At 45.1% G+C, this 18,609-nt stretch overlaps 1 protein-coding gene across 1 annotated transcript in view; it reads right to left on the reverse strand.

The window, feature by feature from the left end:
• The window catches only part of DLG2 (discs large MAGUK scaffold protein 2), a 1,272,293-nt gene that overhangs the window by 333,959 nt on the left and 919,725 nt on the right, over window positions 1-18,609 (reverse strand). The window contains exons 14-15 of the mRNA XM_033948577.1: window positions 14,488-14,644; window positions 8,795-8,897 (exon numbers count right to left, since the gene is read on the reverse strand). Of these exons, the coding sequence (XP_033804468.1) occupies window positions 8,795-8,897; window positions 14,488-14,644 (260 nt within the window). The remainder of the gene's footprint in view (window positions 1-8,794; window positions 8,898-14,487; window positions 14,645-18,609) is intronic.

Below are 18,609 nucleotides of genomic sequence, written 5' to 3' on the forward strand. Positions count from 1 at the left end.
GGCCGCAGGTTGGACACCTCTGTTCTAGAGGACTTAAATGTTGCGAGAAACTTAGCAAAACTTTGTCATTTAAATTGGTAGAAATTTGGAATAAACTGCCAGACTCTTTAAGACTGTTGGGGCAGTTACAGCAATTTCGGAAAGATCTAAAAACTTGGTTGTTTACGCAATAGCTATTCAGACCAGTTCCTCCAACTATTTAAGGGCTCCTTTTACTAAGCCGCGTTAGGGCTTTAACACGCGGAATAGCGTGCGCTACATTGCCCCGTGCGCTAGAGCTGGTGTTAGTTCTAGAAGTGTAGCTTGCGGTATTTTCCTGCGTGCACTAAAAACACTAGCACACCTTAGTGAAAGGATCTGTAAATATCTATCTAATCCTAACTAATAGTAATTTTTACATTCGATCTACTAGATGTTATCTTATTTTTTTAATTAATTGTAAACTGAATCAAGTCCCTTCGGGAAAGGATTTGGTATATAAATTGAAGACTAGATTAGATTTTGCCAGTGGGCATGCACAGGGGGTGGAGTTTTGACAGAGTGAAGACAGAGCGGACAACTGCCGTGCTTTCACACATATAACAAATGCATTATATGCAATTTTGCAAACTGGCAGACTCCCCTGCATGCCATCCCCTGGATTCTATATGTGATGCTTTGAATTGCACATACAAGTTTGGGTATGCGCGATTTAACTTAGCATAACACATCATGTGGAGAAGGCTTCATCTAAGGCAAGACAGTTGTTAGGTTGCATCCGCAGGAGTTTCGTCAGCCGGAAGCCTGAAGTCATCATGCCATTATACAGGACCATGGTGAGGCCTCATTTGGAATACTGTGTGCAATTCTGGAGGCCACACTACCGAAAAGATGTGTTGAGAGTAGAGTCGGTGCAACGGATGGCCACCAGGATGGTCTCAGGGCTCAAGGATCTACCGTACGAGGAAAGGCTGAAAAATTTGCGGCTGTACTCGCTCGAGGAACGTAGCGAGAGAGGGGACATGATCGAGACGTTTAAGTATATTACCGGCCGTATCGAGATGGAAGAAGAGATTCTCTTTCTCAAAGGACCCTCAGTCACAAGAGGGCATCCACTCAAACTCAGGGACAGGAAATTTCATGGTGACACCAGGAAATATTTCTTCACCGAGAGAGAGTGATTAATCCTTGGAACGAGCTCCCGGTGCAGGTGATCGAGGCAAACAGCGTGCAAGAATTTAAGAGCAAATGGGATGCCCATGTGGGATCCATTAGAGGGTTAAGCCAAGGGAACCTGTCACCAGGAGTGGGATCCCTAGGATAGTAGACTTTGGAGTGGGTCAGTAGAGTGGGCAGACCTGATGGGCTATGGCCCTTATCTGCCGTCATCTTCTATGTTTCTATGTTTCTATGCTCCAGTCGTGGTACATGGGCTTGTCTTGCCACCGGGGCTCGTGCGCATCTGAGAAGCTGAAAGCTATGCCGTCGGTAGTTTTGCTCCCAGCGGGGCCTCCCAACGCAGACAGGTTTCAGCGGAGATGTCAGACTAACGATGTACCGCCCATCTGGGCGGCAGCAGATGGGCATTGTTGGAGGCGGAGGATCGCATTTGATGTGACAATGGCGACAACATCAAATGTATACTGCCTAGCAATCTAGTTCTGTATTCTGCCACGAAAACTTGATGATGGTCATCAAGTCGCTAGGACTCAAACATGAGTCAATGGCACCTAACAACATAACATAACAAGTCGAAATAATAAACTTCTCTTTACAATGACAGGAGTTGCCATTGAACTCATTTTGAAGAATTGGAAGAACTGGGATAGGTTAAATGACACTTTCTGGTGGGAATCTCTCTGTTATACTTTTAAAATGGAACGTTCGATGGCCGTACAACAGGGACGGTATAAGAAATTTATGGATGTTTGGGAACCATTGACTAAGGGCTCCTTTTACGAAGCCGCGGTTTAACGTGCGTAATAGTGCACGCTAAACTGCCGGCCGCGCTAGCTGCTGCCGCTTCCTCTTGAGCAGGCGGTAGTTTTTTTGGCTAGTGTGGGGGTTAGCACGCGATTAAAAGTTGCGTGCGTTAAAGGTGCTACCGCGGCTTCGTAAAAGGAGCCCTAAGTTCTGTAAGGAATGATAACTGATTTTATTTTATTGACCCTTAAGCATACACATCCAGGGTGGGTGGGAGAGGGGAGGGTTTTGCATTGGAATTTCATTCAGGGAATATATGGATGGTTTCCTGTAGGTATGTACTTTTTATGATTATTTGGGGGGGGGTGAAAAAATCGCTGTGCATTAATGTTTAATGTGCATTTCGTGTAATATTATGTATATTGAAATTGTTTGTTTGCATAATGGTAGTTTGGAAATTTAATAAAGATTAAAAAAAAAAAAACAACAGCAACAAAAAAAAATCCATAACAAGTTTATTTTTTTCCACCATTTACCTTGTGCTTTAAGACGGATAACAATAAAAGAAGACTGGAACGATATCTGGGAACGTACGGCATTAATCAGAACATACATTAAAACGTAAACGTTATCACTCAGTTCCTTGCCAATATACATTTCCTAAACATACAACAATGTAATTGAATCATGATGCCAATTAGTGATGATAACTGGGCCCTAACAATTATCAGAGCTAATTGGCTTTAATTTAAATTTAAACAAATAAATTTACACGCTGGTATCCACGCATAATGTTTACCGGTGGCTTCAAAAAGGTGGCATGGCCTAGGGAGAATCAGGGGCCTTCCTCCAAGGTGCACGCGTGGTTACAGAGTTAACAGGGATCCACACCAAATTTAAGCATGAGGATTTATGCCAGGTTTCAGGTGGTGTAAACGCTCGTGAATAAGGTTAGTCACAGCTCCTGGTGTAAGCGCTATTCTTTCAGCGACACCTAAACTTCGAGCAGCATTTATAAAATACCACTAAGCACTTCTTTTATCCAATGCCGAATTTTAGAGGTCGTTTAAATAGGGTTACCGGATTTACCCGGACATGTTCTCTTTCTTGAGGGCTCTCGACGGCTTTTCAAAACCCAGCACTTTGTCCATTTTATCCTTTAATCTCCTCCAGACAGTCTGGATAGTGGCAGCTGGCTCAGTGCACGGGCAACAGTATCCTAGACCTTTTTAAAAATACTATGGCCCAGATTCTCTACAGGGTGCCGATATCTGTCGCCACCTAAAAAGTTGCTGCCGATCGCCTGCCAATCGTGCGCCGGCACCCTAAAGAGAATCCCGCCTCCACGAAAGATAGGCACCAGAAATGTAGGCCATGGTTTTCCGGGCCTACATTTCAGGCGCCTATCTTTGTGGCGAATCGTGCTTACGAAGGCACTTTAGGCCGCCTAATGCCACGTCGGGTCTTAGCCACACCCAAAGTGGCGTTCGGTGGCCTAAAAGCACCTACATAGGCATGAGCCGGTAGGCACTTTAACGGTGCTGTTTTTTGCCGTTTTAAAAGGCGTTTGTTACTTAACTTAGGCACCGATAGAGCGCTTGCTGTCACCTAAATTCAGGCGCTGCTTCTAGACTTTCCCCCTTAATTCTTCCCCTTCCTTTCACCGTCCTTTCTTTTAACCAGTGGAGTTCATTCTTTCCTAATTTTATCCTCTTTTCCTTTCAAAATCTTCTCTTTCCTCTTATTAAGTTTAACTTATCCATATTGGTTTGTTGTTTTATTATGTAAATAGCTCTGACGGCTTTTGCTCCGAGTTGTATATCAAATTATTTTTAAAAACTTTTTGCCTGCTTAATCCTAAGTGACTTTCAAAATCACGTACATAAAATACAGTTAACATCTCGTACATAATAAACATCATAAAACAGTGATATATTACTCATACATTTTTCTCCAAATTTTGAACAGAAGATGAATATACTTCACCCTTCAAAAAAACCCCAAAAACCCAGCTTCACTAATCACGTGATTGTAAAACACCGATACTTAGGCCTAGATTCACTAAAGTCACGATTGTTGGGTGATCCTTGGCCGAGTCTTGCCGGGCGACCCATTCACAACAGACTCTGCATGTAAATGTTATGATCAGACGCACACCCTAGAGCGGTGTTCTTTAACCACCGGTCCATGGACCAGTGCCGGTCCACAAAAATTTCCTGCCGGTCCACAGGGCCGGCATGTGCATCAGGCCCAAAACAGTGTTCTTCAACCGCCGGTTCGCGGTGCGACGGATGCGGCATTATCTTTGGGCCGGCTCCCTCTTCCTCACTGACTCAGTGCACAAAGCCACGGGCAGCGGCTCCTACGCACGTCCTGCGCCTGAACTGGAAGCCTTCTCTCTGATGTCGCAACATCAGAGGGAAGGCTTCCAGATGGCCCACAACTTAGCCCAGTGTTCTTCAACTGCCGGTCCGCAGACCGATGCCGGTCTACAAAATAATTCTTTTATTTCCGCCGGTCCATAGGTGTGAAAAGGTTGAAGAACACTGCCCTAGAGCGATCAAGACGCATGCGCAGACCAACCTGGTTGGCTGTAGATGCGATCCGCGCATGTGCTTGCTCTCCGCACAAGCGAGGTCAAAGCAAAGGGGGAAGGGTGGCTGCAGTTTACTTGAGTGGGCATTTCAATGGAACAGAACCACGCTTTTAACCCGCGGGTTAAAACCAAGGGCTCGCAGAGAGCAGGCGGCAGGGACAAACTGGGATTTCAGGGCGGCAGAGAGCAGGAGAGTCAGCAGGGACAGTACGCAACTGGTCCTCAGCAGTTGCTTCATTTTGGATCGGCCAGTCCAATCGGTGTTTAGTGAATCGCTGCCTTCCTAATATGCATGCCATTTCCCCTCATTTGCATGTGCGGATCGGATCAGGTGCGGATCGGATCGGGCAGAAGGTTAGTGAATCGGGTCAAGGTCGGAGAAGGCTCGCAAACTGGGTGTGACACGATCGGTGAGCTTAGTGAATCTAGGCCTAAATGCATTAGACCAGGGATCTCAAAGTCCCTCCTTGAGGGCCGCAATCCAGTCGGGTTTTCAGGATTTCCCCAGTGAATATGCGTGAGATCTATGTGCATGCACTGCTTTCAATGCCTATTCATTGGGGAAATCCTGAAAACCCGACTGGATTGCGGCCCTCAAGGAGGGACTTTGAGACCCTTGCATCAGACTAACCTCTATTCAGGAAAAAGCTTCGACAAATAAGAAGGTTTTTTAAAAACCCATTTTAAATTGCTGTATGTTAGTTGTCATCCTTAACTCTCCAACCAACTTATTCATATAACCCCTTCTTACCGACTCCTACACTGGCTGCTGATGGAGGCGCACACAAAGTTCAAGCTAGGATGTCTCTGCTTCAAAGTATTAAATGGTCTAGCCCCAAAATACATCACAGATCTCTTCTCATTCCCAACCAACAGACACGAAAGAAAAACACACATGAAATTTGTCTCCCCACCGGCTAGAGGGTGCAAATATAAGAGACACCATCAACAACTGCTATCGTATCAAGCAGCCATATGGGGTAAAGACCTAGAAAAACTCATTGCACACACAAACAATTATGAAGAATTCAGGAAACACCTAAAAACTTACCTATTCTTGAAACACCTAGGCAACGAACCGGAACATCAACCCCCTCGTAACACCATCACATAACTAAACTTGCAAACTGTTAACCCCAACCCCTAATCACTAACTACGAACACTCTATTCAAGTCACGGATTATTTCTACTTCTGAGCAAACAGCTTGGCACTTCCGGGCCTTGCAACACACAAACTGTTGTTAACATTATTAATATTATCAGATGTAACCTGCTTTACTCTTTAAGTCATTGTACGAGAAGTTTCTCTTTATTGTATTGAGATGTACACTGCTAAACTCCTTAATTCATTGTACGTAAAGCCTCTCTTTATTGTATTTACATTTTCTTTATTGTATTCACAATCTCTTTTACTGTAAACCGCCTAGAAGTCGCAAGATAGCTGGCGGTATATAAAAATAAAGTTATTATTATTATTATTATTATTATTCCATAGTTTCACTCTGGCCACGGAGGCAGAGTTTGCTCTCGTGTTGGCACATTTCGCTTTCTGTAAACCAGAAATCTGGACGATACGACGTCATATTTTCTGGCAAATGGATAACTTGAAATCTTAACACCAGCACCTTAAATATACGAGTCTACACTTAACAGGCAGCCAGAGACGTGTTCAGACCTCAAACTGCCACAAATCAACCGCGCTGCAGCATTCTGGACCAACTGCAACGCCCCATGTCTAGGGTTACCAGACGTCTGGATTTATCCGGATATGTCCTCTTTCTGGAAGGCATGTCCGGGCATCCGGACGGCTTTTCAAAACCTGGCGAGCGCGGATACAACACGCGGCCGCACACACGCATGTGACATCATCGCACGATGTCTTCCCAACTGACGAGCAGGCTGAAGGGGGGGGGGAGAGGCTGGAGGGCTAGGGGGCGAGGCTGGGGCATGCCATGGGTGTAACGGGGCGGGGATGGGTTGAACTGGGCAGGCCTGGGGGGGGGGAACGGGTCCATGGGTCCGGATTTTACGTACGTAAAATCTGGTAACCCTACCCATGTATAAAGCATTGCTGTGGTCCAGCCTTTGCCGTTCCAAACTTTGTTAACTGATCCATGTAGTTTGTTTTGTGATTGATTTGTCCAATTGTATGTGAGACCACTATCTAGTGGCTTTTAAATTGTACATCGCTTAGAAAATTTGTATAAGCGATTCATCAAATGTTAATAAAACTTGAAACTTGAAACTTACTATATTACATTACATTAGAGATTTCTATTCTGCCATTACCTTGCGGTTCAAGGCGGGTTACAAAAGAGATTAAAAACACGGAGGGTTACAATGGAAGAACATTTGTCCTTTCTAGAGAGGTAAAGAGTAGCTTATGTAGTTTCAGTGTGGCGGGAAGAGGGAGGGGGGAAGGACGGTAAGTTTGAAGTTAGGGTTGTTTCAGGAATTTCTCGAAGAGTGTAGTTTTTATTTCTTTTCTGAACGTCTTGTAGTCTGGCGTCGTTATCAGTAGACTGGAGATTTGGTTATCTAATTCAGCTGCTTGAATGGCCAGGAGGCCATCGTATAGTATTTTCCGTTTTACTTCTTTGATCGAGGGGTGTGTGTTTTTCTATGTCTGATTGAGGTGGTTTGGATGAGGCGGTTGTTCAGGTAGGTTGGGCTGTCTCCGTTTAAGGCTTTAAATAACATACAGTAGAATTTAAATAGTATTCTTTCTTGGATTGGTAGCCATCATAAGTTGATAACATAGGCTAAATACCACTGAATATCTGGAGAGAATCCTGTCAGTGGGAATTAACTAGGCAGGAGTCACTAAATATTAACCTAATATTGGCACCTGGATTTTCAGAAGTATGTTAGCAATGTCATAAGAATATAAGCAATGCCTCTGCTGGGTCAGACCCGAGGTCCATCGTGCCCAGCAGTCCACTCAAGTGGCAGCCCAATAGGTCCAGGACCTGTGCAGTAATCCTCTATCTATACCCCTCTATCCCCTTTTCCAGCAGGAAATTGTCCAATCCTTTCTTGAACCCCAGTACCGTACTCTGCCCTATTACGCTCTCTAGAAGCGCATTCCAGGTGTCCACCACACGTTGGGTGAAGAAGAACTTCCTAGCATTCGTTTTGAATCTGTCCCCTTTCAACTTTTCCGAATGCCCTCTCATTCTTTTATTTCTCAAAAGTTTGAAGAATCTGTCCCTCTCTACTCTCTCTATGCCCTTCATGATCTTGTAAATCTCTATCATATCCCTTCTAAGTCTCCTCTACTCCAGGAAAAAGAGACCCAGTTTCTCCAATCTTCCTCTATCTATCTCTCTCTCTTTCTCTCTCTCCCTTTCTCTTTCTCTCTCTCTCTCTCTCTATTTCTGTCTCTCTCCCTTTCTCTCTCTCTCCCTTTCTCTTTCTCTCTATTTCTGTCTCTCTCCCTTTCTCTTTCTCTTTTTCTCTCTCTCTCTATTTCTGTCTCTCTCCCTTTCTCTCTCTCTTTCTGTCCCTCTCTACTCTCTCTATGCCCTTCATGATCTTGTAAGTCTCTATCATATCCCCTCTAAGTCTCCTCTTCTCCAGGGAAAAGAGACCCAGTTTCTTCAATGTCTCAGCGTATGAAAGGTTTTCCATCCCTTTATCAGACGCGTCACTCTCCTCTGAAACCTCTTGAGTAACGCCATGTCCTTCTTAAGGTACGGCGACCAATATTGGAACGCAGTACTCCAGATGCGGACGCACCATCGCCCGATACAACGGCAGGATAACTTCTTTCGTTCTGGTTTATGATTATGTCCTTTCTCTATTAGCAGTATCACACAGCCTTGTAACCCTGACAACATCTGATCAAGACAGCTTTAGGTGTTTTTTTGTTTTTTTTTCCTTCATTCTATCAAAGCTGTTTAATTACTCATGTAAGTGCCATCCACTTAAAGAAAAAGCACTTGATTACGAAATGAAAGCAAGTGAAAAACAGCTGAGCATTGCCGTCCTGTTTTGGGGGTCAGCCCTGGGTCTTTCTGGGCGAGCGAGCAGTGAACACCGAGGAGCTGCGAACACGATGTCACCCGCCTGTAAGCTGAATCCCTCATTTAGGGGTCCTTTTACTTAAGGCACGCTAAACGCTAATGCGTCCGTTATAGTCTATGGACACATTAGCGTTTAGTGCACGCCAAAGCGGCTAGCGCACCTTAGTAAAAGGAGCGCATAGTTTCCTTTTCCAGACGATACACAGAGATCAAAAACAAAGCCAACTCTATCATGAATCTATAAAGTCTGAAAACGAGGCCTCGACCTACCTTCGGGCTGGTATTGTGCTATAATGGCTACGGTTTGTCCTGCGCCTTTCAATGCAGCCGCAGCTTGCTCGTGCGAAGCACCACAGAGATCAATACCGTTCACCTGACAGAGAGATACAAATGAGACATGATCTAATAAAACTGCAGTAGAAATGTGAAAGAGAGAGAGAGGGAGAAAGAAAGAGCAAATTTCAAACAGCTCACATGGGGCTTTTTTTGTGCGTATACGTTATGCTAATTTTCAAAAAGAAACATAGATGTTTCTCTTTTAAATTTAGTAGAAAGCATTCTCTTTAAGAGGGTACTTTTATAAATCATTTTTAGGTGTTAAGGGGCTCTTATACAATTCAGCCATGTCTAAAAATATGCACGGTGTAAGTACGTTCATGCTTGCACTGACAATGTTCCCTCTAAACTGTGTGGGAGTCCTCCACCTACGCTCTTGTCAGTGGCAGTGCTGTTTCAGTATCATATTTCTCAATAGCGAAGGACTGGCAATCTCTGCAGGACTCCAGAGGATCTGTCCTTTCCTAGTGATTATAGGCACAACATTGACGCATCGCCCCCCACTGGTAGGAATGTCATTGGAGGACTCATGCACAAAACGAGCATTGCTTGTACAGTAGGCACACTAAGGGAGAGGAGCTAAAGCAGATTATGGATTGAGTCCTGGTCTACGTCTGTATTTTGCGAAATATTCACAATCGCCTGCATTGTATGCATGTGCACTTCTCCCTCCGTATTTGTGGTTTCAGCACTCGCGGTTTCGCTTATTTGCGATTTTTCGCATGCTGACTCCTACCCCTCCCATTACGTCATGAGTAAAGTACTGTACCGATAAAAAGTTTGGCGCTTACCAGCTTTCACCCTGAAAATCGCTATATTCTATACGTATGTATGTAAACAATAATTAAAATGTTCAATGTAAACATTTAATTTTAATTTCACATGGTCATGTTAAAATAAAAGACTAATCAAATATAGTTGGGGGCTGGATAAATTCCTCTTATATCCTCAATATTACTTGATTTTATAGGAAGCCTCAGCCCCACCACTCCACCGCTGTATTATCTTGTAACTGCGGGAAGAATTATGTGGTGCCTCATCATTGGCTGTCCCTTCAAGTGTTTATAAAGTATCATTGTGCCAGTTTTGATCCCATATGAAATAAATACAGGGTAAATATCGTATCTGTATATATATATAAATATAAAGTGCTTAAATACTTAGCTCCATATCAGCCAAAAACCTGGGAGACTCCCAGGTTTTTGGCTGATATGGTGCTAAATATTTAAGCACTTTATATTTATATTAGTCTTTAGGCCCGTTACATTAACGGGTGCTAGAATAGATGTGTGTCTTTGTGTTTCTTTTTTTAATTTTCTCTCCTTGGCTGTTTTCTGTCTGTCTTTCTTTCTGTCTCTCTCCCTCCTGCTGTCTGTCTTTCTTTCTGTGTCTCTCTTTCCTCGACTGTCCAGCCCTTCTCCCTTCATTTTACCTTCCCCCTGCCCAGCAGCACCTGTTCTCTGCTTCCCCTGTCCAGCAGTAGGGCTCCCTTCCTGTTACCCCCCCCCTCAGCCTCTTACATTAATGGGTGCTAGAGTAATGTCTGTCTGTCTGTTGTTTTTTTATTTGTCTCTCTCTCCTTGGACGCTGTTTGTAATTCTTTCTGTCTTTCTCCCTGGCCCCCTGTCTGTCTATCTTTATTTCTAACTCTATCCTCTTCCCTCACATGTGCCCATTTTTTTTTCTCCTCCCCACTTCCTTCCAAGTCTGCTCCCCTTATCCATCAGACTTCCATTCAGCAGCTGTCCCTCCTCTCCCCCACACTTCCATTCATTGTCTGTCTCCCTCTCTCTACCCCTTCTACCTACTCTATCTACTATTCACCCTCTGTCTTGCATCTTCCATTCACTGCCCTCTCTTCTCTTTCCATCCAGTGTCTGCCCTCTCTCTCTCTGTTTCATATGGCATCTCCTCTTTCCTTTGCCCCTTCCTTTTCCGTTGGTCTGGCATACCTTCCTCCTTCCATGCCCTGCCATCTCTTCTTCCCTCCCCCTCTGTTACCTTAGAAGAGTAATAAATCTTGTTTGATTGTGCTCTGGCTTGCCTCAGACCTGCAATTACCTCAAGGTGACATTACACGCTGCCGGTTACTTCAACAGCAATAATGCAAGGTGCTTGCTTGGATTAGTAAGAAGCCAGGCCTTAACCGCAGCCGGCAGTGCTGGTGGGGGTGGAGGGTTTTCAAAGGTTCAGCGGCGGCGGTGCTGGGGGGGGTTTGAAAAGCCGTCGGTCGTGAAGTATGCCGCCTGCATACTTCACGGCCGTCGGCTTTTCACGTCTTTAAAACTTAGCAGCATAGTCTTTTGACTTCCCTACCTGCCTTCCCGTGTTCTGGCCGTCTCCCGCCGGCTCCTCTCACGACCGCCGCTTGCGTCGGAAGCCTTCTCTGACGCAGGTGCGGCTCACCCTTACCGCGCTATCTGCCTGCCCCGGAAGTGTTATTTTTAGTTGTTTCCTCCTGCCTCCGGCTGGCCGGACCCTTCCCTTCATGCTGGGGTGGAGTTTGTTTCGGCAGCAGATCTTTGGCGCTGCAGTGGAGGCACGCTGGCCTGCTCCGGTGTCGGCCGGCCAGTGCAATTGCTGATGGAGTCTTCTGCTCATCCCTGTGACATAGTAAGCGCGCATGCTCATTCGTGTTTCCGCGACAGATCAGGGAACACGACTTTTGAGTGTGCATGCGCGGCCTAGCATTTTATTATATTAGATATATATACAGATACGATATTTATCTTGTATTTATTTCATATGGGATCAAAACTGGCACAATGATACTTTATAAACACTTGTAGGGACAGCCAATGATGAGGCACCACATAATTCTTCCCGCAGTTACAAGATAATACAGCGGTGGAGTGGTGGGGCTGAGGCTTCCTATAAAATCAAGTAATATTGAGGATATAAGAGGAATTTATCCAGCCCCGACTATATTTGATTAGTATACTGAACATACGGTGACTGGAAGAGCATACACTGTTGCCATAGATTGGTATGCGTTAAAATAAAAGAAGCATGGTAGCAGTAAAAAAGGAAATACAAGAACGATTGGCCGGAAGTGGAACCACTAGAGGTAGGGAAAGCTGGACGTACTTTTCTTGTAATTAATTATAAAGCGCATTGTATACCTATGTATAATACGCACCCAGAGTTTGACATTTCTTTGGATGGAAAACAAGTGCACATTATACATCAGATACTAGGGTACTTTTCAGCATGTTACTTGGGTGCTGCCTGTCCCCATGAATTAACTATTCTAAGGGTGATAGCTTTTCATTTCACAAATAATGATGGCAAAAAACCCCACATCACATTTGTACAAAAAAATGTACTATATAAACCAGGGATGTCAAAGTCCCTCCTCGAGGGCCGCAATCCAGTCGGGTTTTCAGGATTTCCCCAATGAATATGCATGAGATCTATTTGCATGCACTGCTTTCATTGGATGCTAATAGATCTCATGCATATTCATTGGGGAAATCCTGAAAACCCGACTGGACTGCGGCCCTCGAGGAGGGACTTTGACATCCCTGATATAAACTGAGCATGAACTGAATCACGGAACAATACTTTGTCTACTCTATTTCATTTTATTAGTAGCGTTTCTAAGGTCAGTTTCTAAAAAGCAGCTGGGTTTCTCAGACATGCCGCCTTAGATAGGAAAACAGGAATGGAGAAACAAATTAGAACGGGCTCATGCTGCCATCTTGTGGAAAGGAAGAGAACTATCTTATAAAGTAGAACACCTACATTTTTCAGTTGCCGAAGCCAAGATCACTGAACAAACAGCGATCTTTTTTAAAAATCACTTTTCTAATAACAGGAACATTCTACGAAAAGGTCTACTTTTTTTTTTTAGATTTTGTCTTATTTATTTTAATTAATTATATATAATAAAGGGCCTGATTCTATATATGGCACATGTTTTTTATAGAATCACGCCAAGCGCCATTCTGATCAGCATCGATTTATTTAGGTGCCATATATAGGATCATATTGAGTGGTGGTATGCATCACTGACATGTAGGTGCACCCATTTAGATCACGAAAACCCAGGCCTGAATAGCTGCACCTAAATTGTGCGCAGATTAGGCGTATTCTATACGCCCACAACCCACCTATGCTGCTCCCCTAGCCATGCCTCCTTTTGAGATCTGTCACTAGATTTGACATGCACCATTTATAGAATGCGCTTACCGACGTGTCCGTTGATTTAGCGTGCAATAAACGTGCGCTAAAACGCTTAGCGCACCTTAGTAAAAGAGGGCCTAAGTTTTCTTTGAACTTATCAACTAAGGTTATTGTTTTGAGTGCCAATGGTAACGAATTCCAATACTCTGGACCATTGACAGAGAAAATTGCGTCTCTTACATGTTCCTATAAAATATCTTTGTACGATGGAATTATAAGCAATTGCCTATTTATAGATCTCAGATTCCCACCTGCTACATAAGGTAAGAAGTCATAAGGGTTCATAGACAACGGCGCGAAAGACAAAAGTGCACGCCGACAATTGAGCGCAGCGCACGCCGCCGTGCCGCTCTAAATTACAGTTTTTAGGTGCTCCAACGGGGGTTTTTGTTGGGGAACCCCCCCAGTTTACTTAATAGACATTGCGCCGGCGTTATGGAGGGGTTTGGGGGGTTGTAACCCTCCACATTTTACTGTAAACTGAACTTTTTCCCTAAAAACAGGGAAAAAATGAAGTTTTCAGTAAAATGTGGGGGGGTTACAACCCCCCCCACCCCCCACAATGCTCCCACAACGTGGCGCGATGTCTATTAAGTAAAGTGGGGGGGTTCCCCCACACACACCCCTGTCGGAGCACTAAAAACAGTAATTTAGAACGGTGCGGCGGCGTGCGCTGCGCTCAATTGTCTGGGCGTGCCTTTGTCCCGGCGCGCTTTTGACCTGACACCAGTCATAAGTGCCCGGGGCTTGTTTGGTTAAGGCAGAGCTTGCGGGAATGGGACAGGGACAGGGACAGGGACAAAACTCACGGGGACGGGATGGAGAAATTGAGTTCCTGTGGGGGGCAGAGAAAAAGGTGTCCCGGCGTCATTCTCTAGTTTGTACTAAACGCCCAATGAGGGAAGATGTAAGGACCTTAATGTTCAGAAGAGGTCCAGGGAAAATGCCCACTTTATTGTGAGGTGATAGTTTTGATTGGGGTTCACTGTGTTTCCTGAATCTTTAAGTTTAGGGCTACCATATTTTAGTCCCCCAAACCCTGGATACATGGGCCTCCCTGTTCCGCCTCCAACCCCGCCCCATTCTGCTCCCAGACCCGCCCCAACAAAACCTCCTTTCTTCTTCCCTGCCGAGCTTCAGCCGCATCCAGAGGGCCTGGAGCATGCATGGATGTGTGTGAGTGATCTGCGCATGCTCAGAGGACCCCTAGATGCAGCCAGAGCTCGTCGGGGCGTTCCAAAACCCGGATAAACTGCCAGGTTTTGGAAAGTCCGTCCGGGACCCCAGACAGTCCTCTAAAAAGAGGGCATGTCTGAGATTTCCTGGACGTCTGGTAATCCTGTCCCAAGCGAGCAGACCAAAGAATATATTTGCAGACAGTTTTCATTCAGAGAAACATAACCTCCAAAATGGTCGAGGAGATCTACAAATCTCTTACTTACGGATAAAATCTGATCTCCTCTCTGTAGCTCTCCGCTGAGATCTGCTGGTCCCCCAGCCAGTATAAAGGAGATGAAAATCCCTTCCCCGTCTTCGCCTCCCACAATGTTAAAACCTAATCCAGTGGAGCCCTTGTGCAGGATGACTTTCCGAGGCTCTCTGTGGAAACAAACGACATTGCCTTGACATTCAAAGTACGTACACCAGTCTCTTTATATTCTCTTTCTTTTAATGAGTCACCTTGATCCATCAGGGACAATGGTGTAGGGAGGGTGAGAGGCGCCCCTCCCCTTCCCTCTGCCCCACCCCCATCTACTCCTTCCCTGCCCCCTCCTGACATGCTCGCACGCGCCACCTCTTTAATGTACCCAGCGCGAAGAGCAACCCCCAACCGGCTGGTCGCACCAGCGTTGGCTCTTCCTCTGATGTCACTTCCTAGGGGCGGGACCAGGAAGTGACATCAGAGAAAGAGCCGACGCTGGTGCAAGTAGTAGGTTGGGGTTGCTGCTCGCACCAGGAACATTAATGAGGTACGGGGGAAGGGGCATGCGTCGTGGTAGTGTGGAGATGGGGACGCAACAGGGGGGTGACTCCCCCAACAAGACGGTTCTCGGGTATTATTTGGCCTGTGACGATATAAACTATTTGTTTATCTCTGTGTTTGCTGGGTTGCTGAATATTCACTTCATTTCTTAATTCCTGGATTTGCTGGTTTTCAAAGAAAAAAAAAGGATATCTCCTAATGATATGTTTAAAGCAGCGGTCTCAAACTCGCGGCCCGGGGGCCACATGCGGCCCGCCAGGTACTATTGTGTGGCCTGCAGTTTGTACTAGTACTGTCTATACTAGTGCTGCCCGCTCTCAATGCCATCCTTCGGCTTTCCCCCTAGCCTCCCGCTCTTACCTTCAGATAATTACCACAACCTGCAGAGAGGATTGCTGGTGCTGTAGCGATCCTTGCAGGCTGCCATTGTCCTCAGCAGCATGTGCCCTCTGCTGCGATCCTGCCCCTGACATCAGAGGAGGGGGGCGGGACCAAGGCAGAGAGAACATGCTGCGGAGGCCAATAGCAGCCTGCAAGGAACGCTACAGCACTGTGATCCTCTCTGCAGGCTGCGGTAATTAGCTGAAACTAAGACTGGGAAGCCAGGGGAGAAGCTGGAGGACGCTGCAAAGAAGTCCTTCAAAGGGGGGGGGGGAAAGATTTATAAACTATAAAGAGTTTTACTTCATGTAAAATAGTCATTTCTTTAACAAGACATTAACTATTTTTTCTGCGGCCCGCCAAGTACCTACAAATCCAAAATGTGGCCCTGCAAAGGGTTTGGGTTTGAGACCACTGGTTTAAAGCATGGAGTGATGCGTATTTTAAAACCACACATTTAATATGTGGAAACAGCAGATTGGAGAATTTGAACAGAAGCTGTGACAATAACAAACTTTGCACTGCCTGTAGAACTTATTGCTTTTCATCCGCGGAAGACAATGGCGTTAGAACTGAGACTAGAAATAGGTGGCTGGAGACAAGACCTGTTTTCTTTCTTACAAATACATTACATTAAATTACATTAGGGACTTCTATTCCGCCTATACCTTGCAGTTCAAGGCGGATTACAAAAGAGCTAACTGGACATTTCCAGTGAAGTTACAACAGTATTGGTTGGGTTTTTTTTTGGTTACAAGGGAGGAGAGGTAGTTGGATTAATTCCAGAAGAACTTGCAAATTGGATATTAAATTGACTGTACGTTACTGTGTGATATAACAAATAGATTACAGTTAGAGTACAAATAAGATTACGTTACATTTCAGGGATCTGAATACTTGGCTGGTGTTTTGGGGAGGAAGAGATTATTTAAGTGGAGGTTTTGGGGGAGAATTTATCTAGGAGGAGGGGGAAGGGTTGGGTTAAAATATCTGGATATATTTTTTGAAAAGTACATATTCTCTTCCACTATACTCTTCAAGAAATGAGAACCTGAGCCCCTGCCCCCCCCCAGGGCAGGATATACTTCTAGGCCGTGCTAGTGAAGTTACTTGCCCAGCACCTGTCAAAATTCACAGCAAATCTGGCCCCCAAATGATTCTTATACTTGAAATTAAGGATCAGCAGAAAAAAGATCTTTGCCGAAGGTAAAATATTAACTCTATTGACTGGATAACACCTCAGTCTTTAGTGTTTATCATGCTGTTAATTCCATAATTGCTAAAGGCGAAAACATCTTTACATCAAGTTTCCAAATAACAGAAACATCCCTTTCAATTCTATTCATGCTATTAAATCCAGTAGATAAGTGGTACCTAGCAGCAGCGCCTGGGCGATGGTGCCCGGCATCACTGTGCCTTGCCCCCCTCCCAAACTCTTCCCCATTGCAGCTGCCCCCCACTTATTCCTTCCCCACCATGTGCTCCCCCCTCCCCCAGCATACCTCTTAAGAAGTACACCGACAAATCCGCACACGACAATTGCATGCACGGACAAGTGCGTGCATGCCAATTGCACCCCGTGACTGACTCTGCCATAAGTGGATATCTGGAAGGCCCTGATTTGCTAAAACTCCTCAGGCCTTCCAGATATCCACTTATGTAAAGGGTTCCCAAAGTCATGGTGTAAACCTTACCCTACGACTAGATACCAAGTGAATTTTTTAAGTGTAGTGGGGGGAGGGGGTATTTTGTAACCCTCAAAAAGACAAAATAGTATCCACCGTCAGGGCGCATTTGACGGGTCACCTCTTTAGAAGCTCACCGGCAGTGAGCAACATCTTCCTCAGACATCACTTCCTTAATTAGCCAGTAGGCACCTACCAGCAAGTAGGCGTGGTTAGGGGTGGAGTTTGGGTGTGGATCGATTTAGGCCCACTCTTTTAGGCCAAGAAAACCCTGGCCTAAATGGCAATGCGCCTAAGGATTCAACACCTACCGTTGCCTAAGAATGCTTAGGCGATGCTAGGTGCGATTCTATAAATGGCGTTTAGTGGATTATTGACAATCGTGTCTAGCGGCACCTACAACTTAAGCACCATTTATAGAATCAGACCCATAGTGGCCAAAAATGTGGCGCCACCAAAATAAACACTAATCTATAAGCCATGCTTAAAAGTTAGGCGCAGTTCATAGAATACAGTGCTCCCCTGAAATTCGCGGGGATTCTGTTCCAGGAACCCCTGCGAATTTTGAAAAACCGCAAATACAGTTAAAAGGCAGGAGAGGGCAGCTGTGGTACCGGCGGGTGCCAAATCACTTGCAGTCTGTTCCGACCGCCTCTTCCTGTTCCTAAAGTCAGGCTATACCAATCAGGAGCTGCTTTGACACGCAGCTCCTGATTGGTGTAGCCTGAATTTAGTACAGGAAGAGGCGGTCGGAGAATACCGCAAATTAGTGAGTCTACGATTCGCGAACTGCGAATTCGCGGGGGAACACTGTTTTATTTTCAATGTTGTGATCAAAATGTGTCCGTTTTGAGAATTTATATCTGCCGTCTATATTTTGCACTATGGCCCCCTTTTACTAAACTGCAATAGCGGTTTTTAGCGCAGGGAGCCTACGAGCATTGAGAGCAGAGCAGGGCATTCAGCGCAGCTCCCTGCGCTAAAAACTGCTATCGCGGCTTAGTAAAAAGGAAGGGGGTATATTTTTCTATTTTTGTACAGTTGTTACTGAGGTGACATTGCATAAAGTCATCTGCCTTGACCTCTTTGAAAACCCGTGGAATATAAATGATAATTAACATTTTCTCTACGTACAGTGTGCTTTGTGTTTTTTTAAATTTTATTGTTGGTAGATCATTTTGACTTGGTCATTTTAAAATTAGCTCGCAAGCCCAAAAAGTGTGGGCACCCCTGAGCTAGAACATAACTTGTTATCTCTGCAAGCTCAGAATATGCAGGCGTTTAACCAGGTATGTGCCAGCTTTCTAAATATCTTTATTCTAAAAGATTTTTTTAATGGATGTTTAACTTGCACACACCCTCCGTGCGCTTACGTTGGCAGCACTGTACAAACAGCTCGGTAAGGTTTCATAACCTTGGTATATCAGTGTCTCACAGCTGTGTTCATGTCGATGGGTGGCGTTGTCTTGCCGAGTGGCGTTCGTTATTGTTGTTGTATGTTTTTGTGTGCCGTT

This window comes from Geotrypetes seraphini, chromosome 6 (genome assembly GCF_902459505.1).
Source record: "Geotrypetes seraphini chromosome 6, aGeoSer1.1, whole genome shotgun sequence".
NCBI classification, from domain to species: Eukaryota; Metazoa; Chordata; class Amphibia; order Gymnophiona; family Dermophiidae; genus Geotrypetes; species Geotrypetes seraphini.